We start from the raw sequence: 17,047 nt of genomic DNA on the forward strand, positions 1-17,047 counted from the left end.
GCGGGTGGTCGTTCTTTTTAAACCGCCATTACATCCTACTTGACCGCGCTTTCAAGTGGCATGCTATGTGAAACACCGCCTCTACGCCCCTCTGGGCCACATGATCACGTTGCTTCGATGTGCGGCCCAGTAGGGTGAAATGTCACTTCGAAGAAAGCGACGACCAGCAGGTCGCGTGTTCGCACTAAGAGTGAGCAACTCTGTACGTCTCCGGTGTTCTAAAAGCCACTTGAAACGTCACGCTAACACGGGAAAGGGAAAGAAAGCGGCAGTAAAAGCAAAAGCAATAAGAAAGCACGGTCATACGGGATGCGCGAAACTCAACGTGTTGATACCGCTGGTATAGACACGAGGAGGAAAACCCCAGTAGAGGCTTCCGCGTTAGATTCCACCACCCAATGGATCATAGTGCGCACATTTATGGCACAGTAGACGGAATACGTTTGTATTTCGCCACCGTAAAAATGCGGCCGCCACTGCCGGCATTCATTCTGGATCAGAGTCAGGAACATGCGAATGCCTGCCCTTTACGTCACGTGTATAACAAAATAAAATGAGACTCAAGAGCTCTGTTGACGATTTTTACAGAATATTGATCGAAGTGCAAACAATAAGACGTATCTTTACGGCTACAGAACGTGCATCAGAAAGTGCAAATTATACGAAGAGTAGTTAAAGCAATGACCACAGAGCGCGTGATGTTGTTTCAGTGCGCTAAAACTAAGGGGTTCAGTCTAAAAAAAATATCATTGTCTGACAAACCTGAAGCCCTTTACCTTGGAAGAAATAAAATAAACATGGACGCCATTACACCGTAGCTAGGTTTCGGCCCCATGGATGCGCAAACAGGGCACCAACACTGCACGAGAGCACAGTGCTTTCTCCGATCACCAAGCATGTTCAGCTGACACTCTCTCACGCCTTGCATTGCATCTCGTCGTCTTTACGCGTTCGGTCTACAAGGCACCGCCCCATATTTATAAGATCGGGTCGGAAAATATACTGTAGCGCCGCCATGCGGCGGCTACGGGAACTTCGTCGAAGCCTGATGCGTGGTTGCCAAGAGGGACGGCACCTCCGCTTTTTATTGTTCAAAGTGGTTTTGTGAGTGTAAACTACTTCCATACGTCGGTTTTTCAATGTGGAAACACGCCGAAGTGCCATGGAACGCCATGGAGTCATGTCTCTAAGGTGGAGCTTGAGTGCCCCAACATTTCTATATCATAAGTTCCTTGAATGAGCAATGGATGCGAATCACAGCTATCGAATTGGCCTTTAAGACGCCATGAGCGGTTCAAAATCGTTCCATAGTGGTCTAGCACAGAGGTTCCAAATCGCCAATTTCACCTATCTTTGTCGGATTCCTGACCTTGAAACTTTAACCTCGAACTAAAAGCGAAGTGAAACGCGAGAAGTTGCAACGCACATACTTCCCATTTGGCCCGTTAGGAAAATCGGCTGTGCTACTTTTATTAAGCAGAAGTTTTAGAAATATCTTGCTTGTACGCATCGAAGGCAGTGCTTGACGTAAAACTTTGTTACAGTGCACCCCACAGTTTTGCGGTATAAAACAAAAATGAAAAGAACCCGCGTTTTCTTTCTTTTTTTTTTCGAATGACGTGGTTAAGCCGTGACCTTGGGCTGTACAGCCCAATTCAATAACAGCTAAAACACCACAACACGGACAGGCTGACAAGAGTTAAATGCAGCAACGTAAAAAAAAACAAATGCGCATAGACCGGGGAACCAAGGTAACCTGTGGAGGATTTATTCTGAAAAATATTTGAGCTCCTAATGAAATAGAACACTAGAAATATGCTACTATAGAAACTGAAGTTGTCGTTGCCGCCCGGGCTACGGAGGAGGGTAGACGACATAAAAGAGAGTCGCAGTTTGGTATGGTTTACTGACACACTCACATAGCAGGAACTGCTGGATTCAACTGGGATCACGATGTAGAAAGGGAACAGTGGGTAGAACCTCGTGGCCTTTATTCCGAAATCAATCAAACTTTCCCCTTTTGTTTGAACGAGTTCCCCCAATACGTCCGTGTGGACATCTGCAAGAAATTATAGAAACCATACAGTGAATCTTCGCTACAAAGCCATGATAAACAGCGTAAATATGTTACGACAAAGGCTGCACTTGAGCATGTACGCAAATAAGTGACTCCAAAATTTCAAAAAACTTTGAAAAAATAAAATGTCAGCCGATTTCAAAGTCATTGTGAAACATTGCTTCTTAATTAAACTATACTTCTCAAACGGCGCTAATTCATCTTTCAATCCATCCTGTCGGCGTCGCACTTCCCAATATCTCTCTTAAGTCGTCTACATGGAACGCGTCATATTATATGAAGGTTTTATGGGCCTCTCTTTTCGTACTTTAAGGACTCGACTCATGGCGCAGTTTTCAGGCTGTCCCTAAGGCGCTGGAGGTGATGTGATGTTAGGAAGATAGTGAGAGACCTGAAAGCGTGGTGTGATACGGTCCATAGGGTCACGAAGAGACGGACACGACTGAACGACTGAACTGAACTGAAGTGGCATATTACGCTTCCTCCACTTTAGCCACCAAATAAAATAAATTAATAATTTTTCCAATGGCAGTTGTCTGCAGGCCGGTAGTTCGTATAGGAATATATGACCAGGTGTAGATCCGGGCATTCGCAGTTCAGCGACCTACGATCGCGTCTGCTGTTATCGCCGTCGCCGAGTTGCTTAATTCTTGTGCTAGCGCAATTCAGCCCAATAAAAAGTTCCTTTCAATGAAACACCAGTGTCCCCGTTTGTTCCCTTCGGCACTGTCTGCACATTGACTCCCAGAGATCATGTGCATAGTCTATGCCGAATATACGTACTGTCGTAAGCACATATCTGTCGATAGAGCGCTCGGACAGCGCGCTGTCGCTCGAAGCGAAATATTTGAGCAAGTGCCCGGTTTTGCAGACAAGGATGGTGCTGGAAAGAATCTGCACAGGCGTATACTATTGACACCTTCACTATTCCACTTATAGAGCAGTCGAGACACGATTTCGCTACAGTTGCGGGAAGATCGGATGTTTTGCGGCACCTTATATGTCCGCCACACGCAGACTACGCGAAAAGCACGCGGAAATTATGTACAAAGCTTTCTGAATGCATCTGTATTTCTTTCGTTTCATATACCATATGGACTACGTGTTTTTCGCGCCTGGCATGAGCGGGCTTTTCGGTGAGGAAAGCTCGCTAAAATTGAACACAGGCATTTATGTGGACTGCACTAAAGATATAAAAAGTATCTGCCTTTGGCTGCTGAAATATTCAGAAATAACTAACATTTATTTCACAAGAATGTAAATTATCCTTTCTTCGTTGTAGCCTTCTTCCTAGGCGTTTAACTGAATTCCCATTTAAAGTTAGATAACCGTATACGTCGCGCTAGTAATGAAAATTTTCTACTGACATTCCTGTATTAACTGTCACGGGAAGCTACTTGCCCTAGCATTTACTTGCCTCATATTGCACTACACTTTTATTCACAACCACGTTAATTATTGCCTATCACTACGCGAAATAAATGAAAGGGAAGTGAGATGCATAAGAAGGAAGCCAACAGCGGCTGATACGAAGAGAAGCTTCTTTTTTTTTTTTTTTCGGAGCAGGGGGGCGGGGGGGGGGGGGGGGGGGGTCCGCGGTTCATCAGTATTAAGTATACAGTACGTAATCGGGAAATATTCAATTAGAAAGTAGCAAAAAAAAAGCAATCAAGTGTCGCCGGTGGGATCCGTACCCATAACCTCCGAATAACGCGTCAGGTGGCCTTCTGACTGAGCTACTGCGGCGGCTGTTCATTCTTCTACATTCTTAAGTATTTATGTCCTCCATAGAGGTGGACGTTAAACGTCCAGTGAAACTGCGTACGTCACGTGGAATGTAAGGGTAAGAATAAGATTTGTGTGATAACCCTTTTACGCTACCTCTGACGTGAAGGCCGCCATATTTGAAGCCTTCGTTAAGCTAATCAGCGAACAAATGCAGGGAAAGTGAGGGACTTCGTTATGAGATACATAATAGGATAGTCAACAGCCACTCATGTGGATTTTCTTTTTCGTGTTCAATAATGTGACCTATGTGACAAGTTCCACGTAGCACTCGCGATTTCACAAGACGTTCCCCGACGCTATAGAGAAGGGTTGCACTGGTCAACACACTCATAATAGTCTAGAAAATACCATATTGAACAGCCGTAGCGTAGCTCCATCGGTAGAGCATCGGATTCGTAATTCATAGTTCGCGGGCTCGGATCAAAGCGGCGGCATCTGGCTTTCTTTTTCCACTTTATAGCCGACTGCGTCCACAAATTATTACTTCACACTCGTTAACACACACAAAAAGGTCCCATATAATTTTCTTTTTGAGTCTCAACACGTTCGCCCCCTTTTTACGTGTATCACTGCGGAGTAGCATATCCTTTCTCATCTTGTATGCATGGAACACCTCCAAAATAGGAACATTACCTCACGCCCATGCCCAGCCCCTTGCAACAATTATCTACATTCGAAGTAAAATCAGGTATGACCTAGTAAAACCATAGGTGCCTTTATTTCATCTCGGCTCCAAAGCAATATTATATCAGATTTGTAGCACGTACGAAGTTGATCTAAAATAAACGCAAACTACGGCAGACATATCGTATACGGTTTACTGTAGTGTCATATTAGTATACATTGCTCATATCCATCAAATCATGTTCATCGAAACATTTGGTCAAAACTTCTTATCTTTCTTTATCAGCGCCGTCCTTGTCGTCTCGTCCCCTCGCTTTCAGGCTTTCATCTGTTCAAAACGCATTATTTTACGCTTGCTGGAAGCTTCACTTATGTCAAAAAGTACGAAACTTAACTTCTGGTTATGTAGGACAGTGACTTGTTAACATTTGTCTCCAGTTGCACTCATGCTCCTTGATATTATTATGTTACTTAAATGTAAATATGCTTAAATTCTCCATTGCACTAGTGAGCATGTTTTACGCCATTTTTAACAGAACATCCCCAAGACTATCCTATTTTGGGACCTGCTTCTGCATTGTACACACTTCTGTAAAAGAAGTTTAGTTGATGGGGTTGAACGCCCCAAAGCGACTCAGGCTATGATACGCACTTCTGTAGCTGTATAATTAGATTAATGGACTCAGACTGTAGCAGATAACAGTTCAATACCCTGTGGCCCCATTAGCCAGCACTCACTTTCCGCCGTTCGACAAAAGGTGTACCAAGAGCGCACCGTCTCGTGATGCTTGATGAAGTCAGAAGGCCAGTCATCCGGAGCATCTGCATATTCATGAAAACGAATGAAAAGCAACACTATTGGAATTCCGATGGCACTAACATCCGAATAAAAGTGTTCAGGTGAATGTAACGCTCATATATTCCTATACGATTCGGGTATTGGTAAACTCCTTTGACTGCTTTGTGCCCTCTCATTCACTCGGTTCTGTTCTCTGAGCGAACCATGAGAGCATGGTCACTCTGGCCTCTCGCAGGGGTTGAGGGACCTCTGCCATATAAGGTGGTCTTCTTCTCTGAACAACATGGTGGACTTCGTTCGACGCATTTTGGTGCTTTACGCGACTTTTAGTTGCACCGTTTTTGTTTTATAGTTAGGAAGCCCTCACAGTTTCAGAAAAGAATTGTCATAAATCGAAAAAATACAAGCATGCCTCGGGTTTTCATTGCGAATTCTTTCAGGTGTCTTAGAGGAAGTGACGTAGTTCAAAAAAGGATCGTCCTTTTATGTACAGTCTTTCTCAAACGTTTAGAGCCCAGAGGGTTTGCATTAAGCCCGAGCTCCTTTAGCACTCGTGAAAGTCTTATAACTATGACGTCATAAAGAACGTGTCCACAGCTATGGTTATTTTCATAAGTGTGCGCCGAGAACAGTGGCAAGCTGTTATATTTTAAAGACCCCTTAATGGGAAATACTGTCTCGCGCTCAGTTATAGGAATGTTCGCTATAGCTCGTATAATTTGTTTCGGTAAAAGTAATTTTTTTTGTTTTGTCAGGTTACACTTTCTTATACTGGTAATCTGTAATGAATTTTCGAGCTAAAACATGCGACTCCAAAGTTGTTTTTGAATCGGAAAGGAAGTAGAAATCTAAATTTATCTGTACCGCTCAGTCAGCTGCATGTCGAACCATAGAACATATTCCTCGAAAAATACACCGAAGTTCTTTTATCCTTACACAGCTGAGGATACAGCTATTAAATTTAAGCCATAAGCTGTCTGACATGGTTATGTTTTGACACCAGAATAGTGCGCATTAGGCTTCTTACGGTAAGACAGAACTGTTGAAGTTATTTGAGCCAATGGAAAAGTTCGGCGCCTTGAAATGAAGGAGCCCACCATTTGACTCGAGACGTTCCGTGGTCGTTAAATATGTGCTTTATATACATCTACGCCAACGAGCGATTAGCTCTACCTGGTGTTTACTGCAGATATCGTCTTGTAAAAGAAAAAGAATTTTTAGCCAAGATTGTCCATATTAGATTGAACGCCCTCAGCCACTACACCGGTAATCAATATCACCCTTTAATAAGTATCGAAACGCACCTTTTCTGTCATAATCCAACAATATTTATCTAAACATCAACACTTATGCTGTCAAACACTATATACAAATTTAAATCAATTTCTATACTAGTGGTCTTTGTTTCTATGCTTTAGACTAAACTCCGTAAACCTATTTTTTCCTCCCTCAAATCTGGAAACGTAAACCTCTTTTTTTAGAAAATGGCAGAGACGAATTTAAATCCCATGCTCTGTCGGTGAAACGATTGCATATGGAAGCAGACCTGCAAATACTCATGACGTTATTTTATCCGCTGAATTGTCAACCATAGCAATATGGGCTCTCAAGACCGTACCGTGAAAAAGGAGATCCAGTATGATCTCGTACTCCAGTGCGATGGTCTCGTGATACGGCTCGTAGAGATCGTAGTTGAAGTCCACTGCCTCCTTCTTGAAGCCCTCGCACGCGAACGAGAAGTAGTCGTCGCATTCTCGAGCCGACCAGTCCACGAAACCCATGGTTCGATGCTCTGCGAGCAACCCGGACTATTCCTCAGCAATAATTACCAACTCCAAACAAATTATGGTTTGATAATTTCTTCTATAGCCATGTAGCACTCGTCCGCGTTTTTCGGAAGTGTTACTAAAACAGCCTGTATTATTCAAGTTTATTGAAACATCAATGTATGATAGAATAACCTAGGTATGCACGACGAAGAAAAAACTAGCCCTGTTTACATAGACCCGACAGCGGAGAGTCGAGTTGGGGAGTTGAGTTAGTGGACTCGACCTTACCTGGTTTACATGAACCCGACCCGACGAGCCCAGAACCGGCTCTGAACGAGCGGCGATTACGGTGGCACCTCGCGTTGAGGCGAAGAACTAGCAGACGGCACGCGATTCCGGTTTTTCCCCGCTCATCTCTAACGCTTTCCGCACTGTTCTCTTCTCACACTATGCCCCGAGTCACCCCGACAGCGTTTACATGCTTCCTGCAGCAGGGTCGAGTCTAGCCAACCCACCCCCTCTTCTCTACCCGACCCGACGGGGTTTACATGAACCCTGTAATCGGTTTTCGACCCGATAACTAGACTCAACCCGCTCCTGTCAGGTTCATGTAAGCGCTGCTACTGAGACTCGGGGTTTGCTTGCCCTTAAGGTCTAGCTCACAACTGATATTTATCAAACCAAGCAGAACACTTCAGTTTCTTGTCCATTAGCACAGGAAATTATCTGACAATCACAATTGCTAATCTCATGTGTACCCACGAAATGAAAGGCCTATTTTTTAGACGTCTCCAAACTTTATTATTCATTCACAGATTCTTCTTTTTGTAGCCCAATGAACCGCAGCAAGGCCTGCAAGCTCTTGCAACTTGTATGACGTCAATCGCTTGCCGCCGTTCGCAGGTGGTCGACCGGCCGTGGAGCGTAGCTGCGGTGCGCTGAAGAGCCGACTTGGTCCTCCATCTCTCGCTCTGGTATGACGTCAGTAGTCACGTGACCGACCACCGCCATCGCTCGACCGTAAAACGTAGCTATACGGCGCGCTGAAGAGCCGACTTGCTACCCTATCTCTCGCTCTGGTATGACGTCAGTTGTCACGTGACCGACCATCGACCGTAAAGAGTAGGCTCCGGTACGGCGAAAAGGCGAAACCTGGCGTATAGTATTGCTTTCGCAATAAAACATCCAGAATTGTGAACTGAACTAACAGGTTAGGAAACCTGCATGACTCTGAGTTGAAGTTGAGGGTTAGGCGGAAACCCCTCAGAGCACATGACACCTCGTTGATTCGCATATCTTCCTTGCGATCTAGGCCAAAGCGGCCTCGATATTCAAACGTTTAAACGATTGGTCGGTGCTTTAAGACTGCCTTTCGACAAGTTCCAGTGGGTGGGCTGCCGCTGAGATGTCATGGTGGCATATACCACTCCGAAATAACGTACTGCGTGCTTGGTTTGAAAGAGTGTTTGCTGAAAATGTTCACAATAATGTAACAATATAATGTCACAATAAGGTCAGGTCCCACTCTTATTTTTTTTCTCTCTGATCCTGCAATGCTCTCAGTAATGTATGCTGTTTCCCGTGATGCTGAAAGCTCAGATAACTTTTATCTAGGATAGCACTGAAAAAGGCATGGCTAACTTTATAAGTTCGCGTTTTTGACCGGATCCTTCTTATCACGCCAAGTTAATATTTTACTACTGAAATAATTATTCATTATCAAACACCGAAATGTAACTTACAGCTTGAATGAAACTTCGCTATTGAAAAAAATGAAAACCAAGGTTTCAGCTCAGACACACTGCCATATACCGACGCCGCACAACAACCTAGCCTAATTAGGAGGACAGCATAGTTGAGCAAGTAGTAATTTGTCGACTTCAAGTGCCAACCACGATAGTACTTAAGAGAAACATCCAAGGTAAATGTGCAGGTTTATGTACAGGTCCAGATGCTTTTTCCTACCAGATCTAGGGGTCCACTTCCCACTTTCCCAACTTTCCATCTGCACTTTACCTGCACTGTTTGGCACTCCCCACCTGCACCTGCTTTTTTATGTTTTGCTTTTTACCCCAACCTCAACCCCAACTACAATACCATTGTACTTTCCTCCTGCTAAGCCCTCTTTCCCTCTTTGCCTCTCCGCCACCATTCTTTTTCGCTGTTCGCCTTTATAACCTACCCGCGTCGTTTACATTGTCGTTTACATTCGCACTTCTGATGAAGGCCAGCTTCTGGTCGAAACATCGAGTAAAATAAAATGTTCCTTTAAATGAAGCGTACACTTCTCTCTCTCTCTCTCTCTCTCTCTATATATATATATATATATATATATATATATATATATATATATATATATATATATATATATATATATATATATATATATATATATATATATGTTGCTTCATATCGACCCACCTTTCCTAAGTCCGCGATTACTGCTTTGAAACATGAACACACTGAACGTACAAAATGACTTAAAGTAGCGCGGAAAGCAGCCGTCTCTAAATTCTTCTATAGCTGTTCACACATGATTTGCACAAACTGGCTCCAAACTAAATGTGAAGTCACAGTACGGCAGTGCCGGCAGCTGTGGCTGGTTATGAAGAAATCATTTCTCCCGTCAAACCAAACTTAATGGCTTAAAATCTTCTAGATTAAATGTTAAGAAATTGCTGTGTATATGAGTCAATCTTGAGTCATGTGAATATCAAGAAAAATCACTTTTTTTCAATGTTTTGTACGAACTGTTTTCAAAACTGTTTTGTTCAGAACGTTAAAATTATTTTTTAACATTAACTACAGCCGCCAAAGAACGCGCAAGAAAATTATTTCGCCTTATACATTATTCAGGTTAACGCAAAAGATAACCTAAAACGACGCATTTTTCCATTTTAGTGACCCAAGAAAATGCGAAAAATTCTAATATTGCTCTTTTCACGAACTCATAGATGAAAGAACAACATAAGTAAAATATTCTAATATAATATCTGTCTTGACATCTTGTTTCACTAATGTTGTTTTTTTTTCTTAGACCAGCCTTTGCTTCGCGGTAACTTCAAATAGCGCATATGTCATCAATCTTTTTTTTTTTTTTTTTCGGGAAAAGGCTGTCATTAAACTCGTTTCGCACAACTGTCAACAAGCCCTTTTTTTTTCAGGAGAATTTGCGGTGCTAACTTTGGAATATGGGACGCTTTGCGTGGGACGGCCGATACGTTACTCCTGGTTGACGCAGGCATGTTTTTGTGGCTTGGTTAGAGGGTACGTTATATCTTTTTCGGGTGGTCTTTCACAAAATGCGGTGGCTCACATCTGCACACTAATGAATCTGTGTGAGATATAACAGAAGCACAAATTAAACGATTAGGGATTAGCGACTGCCAAACAACATACACGCGAAGAAAGATGAGCAATCAAGGGAAGCCTTAACGCTGTCGAATTATTTGTTTACAAGCTAAGCCTAGATGGCGCTACCATCCTCTCAGAAATGACTTTGTTCGACATTTAAAACACCAATTCCTGCCCGAACCCGGATTTCAAATTGTTGTCATCACATGCCGCTCCTACATGAATATACCGATGCTTTTTTAGAGTCGCTGCCGACAGTACAATGTACCCTTTAAGTGTCCTTTTTTGTCATCTTGTTCTCAGACACGTTAGGCTTAAAAGAACCTGGGACCGAACAACGGTATGTACGAACAAATCGTTTAATTCTTTGGATCAAAAGCGCCGCTGCTAACATCGGATGCGGTTGAGTCGAGTGGCAGTACTCACCATACTCGCCACAAGCTTCGTCCAAGCACAGTTCTAGCTTCTCGTCCACGAGAGCGAAGAGGCCACCAGCAGAAACTGCAAACACAATTACGGATTTTAAGGCGAAAGCCTTTATTGGCTCATGCTGTCGTGGACAAAATGTGTCCTGCTTTTGGGGCGGCTCTGACTGGCCAAGGCGGGATGACGTCATAGATGTCTCGACCAATCACAGAGCGCTACCACAGTATGCGCGAATGCGTGCCTTATATGGCCATATGCCAATCAATGAGCAGTTACTAATGATTACTTAAGTAATCAGGTAATTATTAGTTTCGAATATTTAAGTAATTACTAATACTAATTAGGTAATTGATCAACTAATACAGACCAACTAATTATCTTTAATTCTACTTCGTAAATAATCTGACTGATAATATTTAATTACTAATTAGTGCCAGTTGCGTAGCAGAATGCGGCACTCAGGCTTTCGCCTTTTACTACTTAAGTCGCTGAAGTCCCTCGTAATTTTTTCTACATACTGCCGCTGACTACACGCGTCATCCTTTGAAGTGCAAATGACACTGGTTTCCACTCATGCTATTAAACTAGCGGTACTATAGATAACAAATTTCGCTCGGTTTCTCTCAGAACAGGCCTCAAGCTTGGAGAGGTGGGCTAACCCGAACAACCATCGCTCAATGAGTATATCAATTGCAATGAGGCACAAAAAAACTCGAAACGAGACAAGAGATCAATACCATAATTTATCTGCTCTTTTTTTATGCAGTAAAGATAACACCGAAATCTCTGTAAACTCTCGAAGCCTTTCTAGGCGCTAAAGACCGCACGTTTGTTGCTTATTCAGGTTTACAAATGTCAACACGAGAATGAAATTAAAAGAGCTCACAGAAATGCTCGACAATGAGGTAGGACAGTCCGCAGTAGCCGGCCACACCAATGCATGTCATAAGCATGGCTATCATGAGGAACACCTCGAGGGTCTTGCGGTGCGGATTGAACTCCACGGCGTAATCCCTGCGGACATAGGGTAAGAGCGAGGCCTAAGATATTGAACACTGCAACAATTACGAGCCGTGTCGGCGGGAAGGAAACGCTTCAAGCCAAGGTCCATCGCTAAAGCTTTTAGATCTGAGACTATATGGTATCATTCAATTCCCTTGCTATTGAGCAAGGCTGAGGCTTGCTACTGCTATAGGGTTCCACCCAACGGATGCCATATCCATATGGTTATCATAGTAATAACTAGCTTCTTCAGAATCACTTCATATTACCTCGGAAACAATCGGTGAAGTGGATTACGCGTAGAATGTGTGCGCACAAGTGCAACAAGTTGCATCTGCTCATCGCGTATCTGCGTTCTACTTTTGTTCGACGCGTTCACGAGAATTATCGCGTGATATTCGTATATTACGTTACCCTGGCAAAATGCGCTAGGAGGAAAAGCGGTATTTTGTTTCAATTATCTGCCACTGATGTGCTGCTTGCCCATACCAAGTACGAAACAGACTTACGTCATGACTTGCTATCATGGCATCAAATAGTGTATACTGCACGGGAGCCTTCCAAGAGAATTAAGGCCAAGTAAATTAGACATTTGATACTCCTTCTAGCTCGGGGATATAACATTAGCGGACGTCCATCGAAGGAACAGGCGCTGGACTTGCATGATATTTTCAGGCTGTGGCTCTTCCGGAAGCATCATGTTTGGGTCCATTGGGTCCATTGGACCAACGCCTTGTAACTGCTGTTGGTCCGCCGGCTGCATGGCTCCTGCGAAGGCCGATACGTTCGCTGGTTAATATTGTTACGGGCGAGGAAGAAGAAGCAGGTACTAGCGTGGGCAGGCGCGCTCGCGGTAGGCCCGCCATCATTCATTAAACGTCATCTAATCATCGCCATCGTTCATGTTCTGTTTCCTTTCTTCATCTGCATGCCGCCTAGTAACATTTTGATGGAGCGTGCGGGGTACATTCATCTCACCCCATCCTGGCCCGGAGCTGCGGTGCCCACTGCTTCCGTCGTCTGCAACAAGTTCCTTTGAGGCATCTGCTGGCGGTTCCCCAATCTACCAGACTTGACCTCGCCACCTCCGTCGACCCCTTGTCCCCCGCCCTGACCACAAGACACGATTAACGACAAGTAGCCTGACGTGAAGACCCCACTGACCAGAGCCACCACCAACACGTGAGCATATACAACTGCCAAAATAGTTTCAATTTTCAGCTGCATCGAGTTGAACAGCTGAAAATTATCTGCCGTTGAAGAGTACTACATCAGGTCACGAGAGGCAAAGAAAAACCATGAAATAATTGTTACCTTCTCACGTTAATTCTCTGCAACTTTCACGCTATACTGCGCCAAAAGCCAGATAAAAAAATTCTAGAGGGAATTTTGGACCCCTAAAGTGCGATGATGCGAAAGCCATTATAGTGCGGTGGATCGTAGCCCTCCACTACTGCACCTCTATCTCACTCTCTTCTTTCACTTCCACCTTGCTTCCTTCGTTTACGGGCCCCGCCGGGGTGGTGCAGTGGTAAGACGCCCGACGACTGTGCCGGAGTACCCGGGTTCGAACCCGACCGCGGCGGCTGCGTTTCGATGGAGGCGAAACGAAGAGGCGTCGTGTGCTGTGCGATGTCAGCGCACGTTAAAGATCCCCAGGTGGTCGAAATTACTCCGTAGCCCTCCACTACGGCTCCTCTTTCTATCTTTCCACTTTCACTCCCATCTTCCTCCCTTCCCTTACCTGGGGTTCTTTAACGGACACTGACATCGCACAGCACACGGGCGCTTTGCTTTTCGCCTCCATCGGAAAGCGACGAATGGCGCAGAAGACGAGAAATTAACTTCCTCTTATCCCGAGATAGTCACTGCTTTTCGCTACGTATATCCAGGCATATCAGAGCTCAGCCATGTTTATTTTTTTTTCTTTCATTACACTTAATACATTACCATACCGGGAACACCTCTGCGCCTACACATAGCTCTCCTTGAGTTCGTAAGTCGCGAATATGTTCAACATCATGGCGGTGTCTGAAACACTCGAACATCATGGAGGACATCCTTGGAGTGGGTATATGGCACTCGATGCAGTGAGGCCACTGAAACATCCAATCAGCACCAGTGTTCTCAGCCTTACCTTATAAAAGTTTTTTTTTTTTTTTCAAATGTATATATCCTCACGTTCACACTAAGCTTTGAAATATACATGAAGTCATTTGCACATAACCGAAAGGGTTGTTCCAAAATTAAGAAAAATAGCTCTGTTATAGCCACCCCTCTGTGTATTGATAAACCGCGCTATCCTATCGACTGAATTTTGAGCAAAATAAAGTTTAATCTAATCTTCGACCTGCAAGGACTCCTCTCGGTATACAAAAACCGGTTTAAACAGAGTTCTACCGGAAAACTAAAGGTCTAACCATATCCTACGAAATATGACGCACGATTGAAAGACGCTCAGGAATGGCTCAGGAACTTAATATGCGCCACCCCTTTGAAGTCGTCGTCATACTACAAGGCCAGTACGGACGCAAAGTAGGCCTGCAAAGGGCGGCACCTGACAGTTTGCTCACCTGGGTTTCCTGCAGTGCGCATAAATGGCCACGTAGGCGCGCGACTGGTTCTCGGCCTGCAATCTTGGTGTCCTCAAGGGGCACCGTGAATGACTAGAAGGCACCGCAACCGTGAAAGGAAGCGAGAGAAAATTCGAACGATTCGGCGTCTCGCTGGATGGACTTCTTCTTCTACTTCTACGGAAAACATCCACATGTCTCGTAGTGGTGGTGGTGGTGAACTCTTTTATTGCGCCCAAAAACAGGGGACCAGTCAAAGGGCCGGTTGCGCTGACTTAGAGGAGGTCGGCGGGGATCCTTTGGGATGCCGCGGCCTCCACCGCGCGTTGGATAAGCCAGCGTTGGTCTGCTGGCTCGGAAGTACGCAGGAGAGACTCCCACGTCTCTGGGGTGTTTGTGTTGTCTGTGTTGTAATGTGTACAAGTCCACACCATGTGTATGAGTGTGGCCGGAGTTGAGCAGTGTTTACACATGGGGGCTATCTGATCCGGAAAGATCCTGCTGTATAAGAGGGGGTGTGGAAAGCTGCCAGTTTGTAATTTGCGCCATTGGACGGCCTCGCGTCTTGTTAGATCGCGGTGTGCGGGAGGATATGTGCACCTTTGGAGTCGGTAGTGCTGGAGTATGTCCATGTAAGTGGTGAGTAGAGAAGCGCGTGATATATTAGTGTCAGCGGAAGCAGGGTGGCTGATCATACTCTCGGCTCGGCAGCTGAGATCTCGAGCGAGAGTGTTTGCCTGGGCGTTTCCGCTGAGCGACTCGTGGGCTGGAGCCCAAAGAAGTAAGCGAGATGTGGAAGAGGGTGCTGTAGAACGTAGAATGTGTAACGCCTGGCAAGAGATACGGCCAGCATCGTAATTGCGAATAGCCTGTTGAGAGTCACTGATGACGACTTTGGTATTAGGGTCGGCTAGCGCTAGCGCAATGGCAACCTCCTCAGCTGCGGTGACTGTTTCTGCATTGCGAATGCTGCAGGCTGTGTACCAGCTGCGGTGAGGGGCGAGAGCTACCGCCACCATCGCTGGCCTCGATGGATGGTAAGAGGCGTCCGTATACGTGACGTCCGGACGTCCACTGAAGCGTTTCTCGAATTGACGAGCCCGATCGGCCCGTCTCTCGGCGTGGTGTTCCGGGTGCATCCGTTTGGGAATGGGAGGAATGCGGAGATTTAGGCGATATTCTGGTGTAAGTTCAGCGTAACTTGGGGCCGATCTCGGCGGGGAGATCCCAACTTGCTGCAGTACTGCTCGGCCAGCGTGTGTGAGTGAGAGCCGCTCATACTGGGCGGTGAGGGTTGCCTCGATCAGTTCGCTCACGGTATTGGAGATTCCGAGAGCCATGAGCTTATGGGTAGCTGTGGACATGGGAAGACCTAGGGCCGTCTTGTATGCTTTTCGAAGTGATGCCTCTAGCCGTTCGCTTTCGGCACGAGTGAGACGTAAGTAGGGTCCAGAGTAGGTGATGCGGGAGCAGATGAAAGCTTGAACGAGGCGCAGGAGGTTGGACTCTCGCATGCCATGATGTTTGTTGGAGATTCGCTTAAGGAGGCGTCCGATCTGTACAACCGACTGGTCGATGCGTTGGATCGTGATGTTGTTGCTGCCGTTGGCCTGTAGATGCAAGCCCAAGATCCTGATGTTGTCTGTTCGAGGAATCGGGTTTCCTTGCACCTGGAGGTTGATGTCAGGAAGTATATTTGAAGGGCGTCGTCCCGGGGATGGGATGATGATATACTCGGACTTTGTCGCCGAGCAAGTGAGGCCAACTGTACTTAGATAATCTCCAATCCGTTCGATCGCGGTCTGTAAAGTCTCTTCAATCTGGCCGTCACTGCCGCGCGTGATCCAAAGTGTGAGGTCGTCAGCATAAATGCTGTGATGCAGGTGGGGGATGTCGGCCAGTAGCTTCGGCAGGCCTATCAGTGCGACGTTAAAAAGCATCGGCGAAAGTACGGCGCCTTGCGGCGTGCCACGGTTTCCCGGAGAGATGATGGAAGGATCTCCAGTGCCGGCTTTAAGTTGCACTGTGCGGTCGGTGAGAAAGTTTCGGATGTACGCATACATGCGATGTCCAACACCGAGAGCTTGAAGTTGTTGAAGAATCGCTTCATGGAGGACGTTGTCGAATGCCTTGGCAACATCGAGGCCGACGATGACTTTCGTGTCTAGTGTACGTCTCATGACTACCTGATGATGGAGAAGAAGCATAATGTCCGGGGCCGCTAAATGAGGGCGGAAGCCGAACATTGTGTCTGGCAGAAGATGGTTGTCTTCAAGGTATCGTGAGAGTCTGGTCTGGATAACGTGTTCCATCAGCTTCCCAACGCAGGACGTGAGAGAGATGGGACGGAGGTTGGCCAAGGTTGGTGGTTTGCCCGGCTTGGGGATGAGGACTAGATTGGCGCATTTCCACTCTTGAGGGATGGTACCGCTGGCCCAACATTCTTGAAAATAGTCGGTAAGAGCATGAATGGATGCGTCGTCTAGATTCCTAAGCATTTTATTTGAAATGCGGTCAGGGCCGGCCGCCGAAGTCGTCTTGAGGCGATTGAGTTCTGCTCGGACCTCCGCAAAAGTGATTGGAGCGTCTAGACAGAGATTGTCCGCGCCCTGATAGAAGGGGAGGTTGGTTGTTG

General features: G+C 45.6%; 1 protein-coding gene across 1 annotated transcript in view; it reads right to left on the minus strand.

Annotated features, from left to right (window-relative positions):
- Positions 1-12,602, minus strand: part of LOC146189166 (uncharacterized) — a 75,180-nt gene extending 62,578 nt beyond the window's left edge. The window contains exons 1-5 of the mRNA XM_084605196.1: positions 12,502-12,602; positions 11,724-11,851; positions 10,838-10,912; positions 6,907-7,080; positions 5,265-5,311 (exon numbers count right to left, since the gene is read on the minus strand). Coding sequence (XP_084461322.1) covers positions 5,265-5,311; positions 6,907-7,080; positions 10,838-10,912; positions 11,724-11,851; positions 12,502-12,602 — 525 coding nt within the window. The remainder of the gene's footprint in view (positions 1-5,264; positions 5,312-6,906; positions 7,081-10,837; positions 10,913-11,723; positions 11,852-12,501) is intronic.
- Positions 12,603-17,047: the final 4,445 nt, after the last annotated feature.

The sequence above is a fragment of the Amblyomma maculatum genome, chromosome 5, assembly GCF_055883805.1.
Source record: "Amblyomma maculatum isolate TAMU_Amacu chromosome 5, ASM5588380v1, whole genome shotgun sequence".
Lineage (NCBI taxonomy): Eukaryota > Metazoa > Arthropoda > Arachnida > Ixodida > Ixodidae > Amblyomma > Amblyomma maculatum.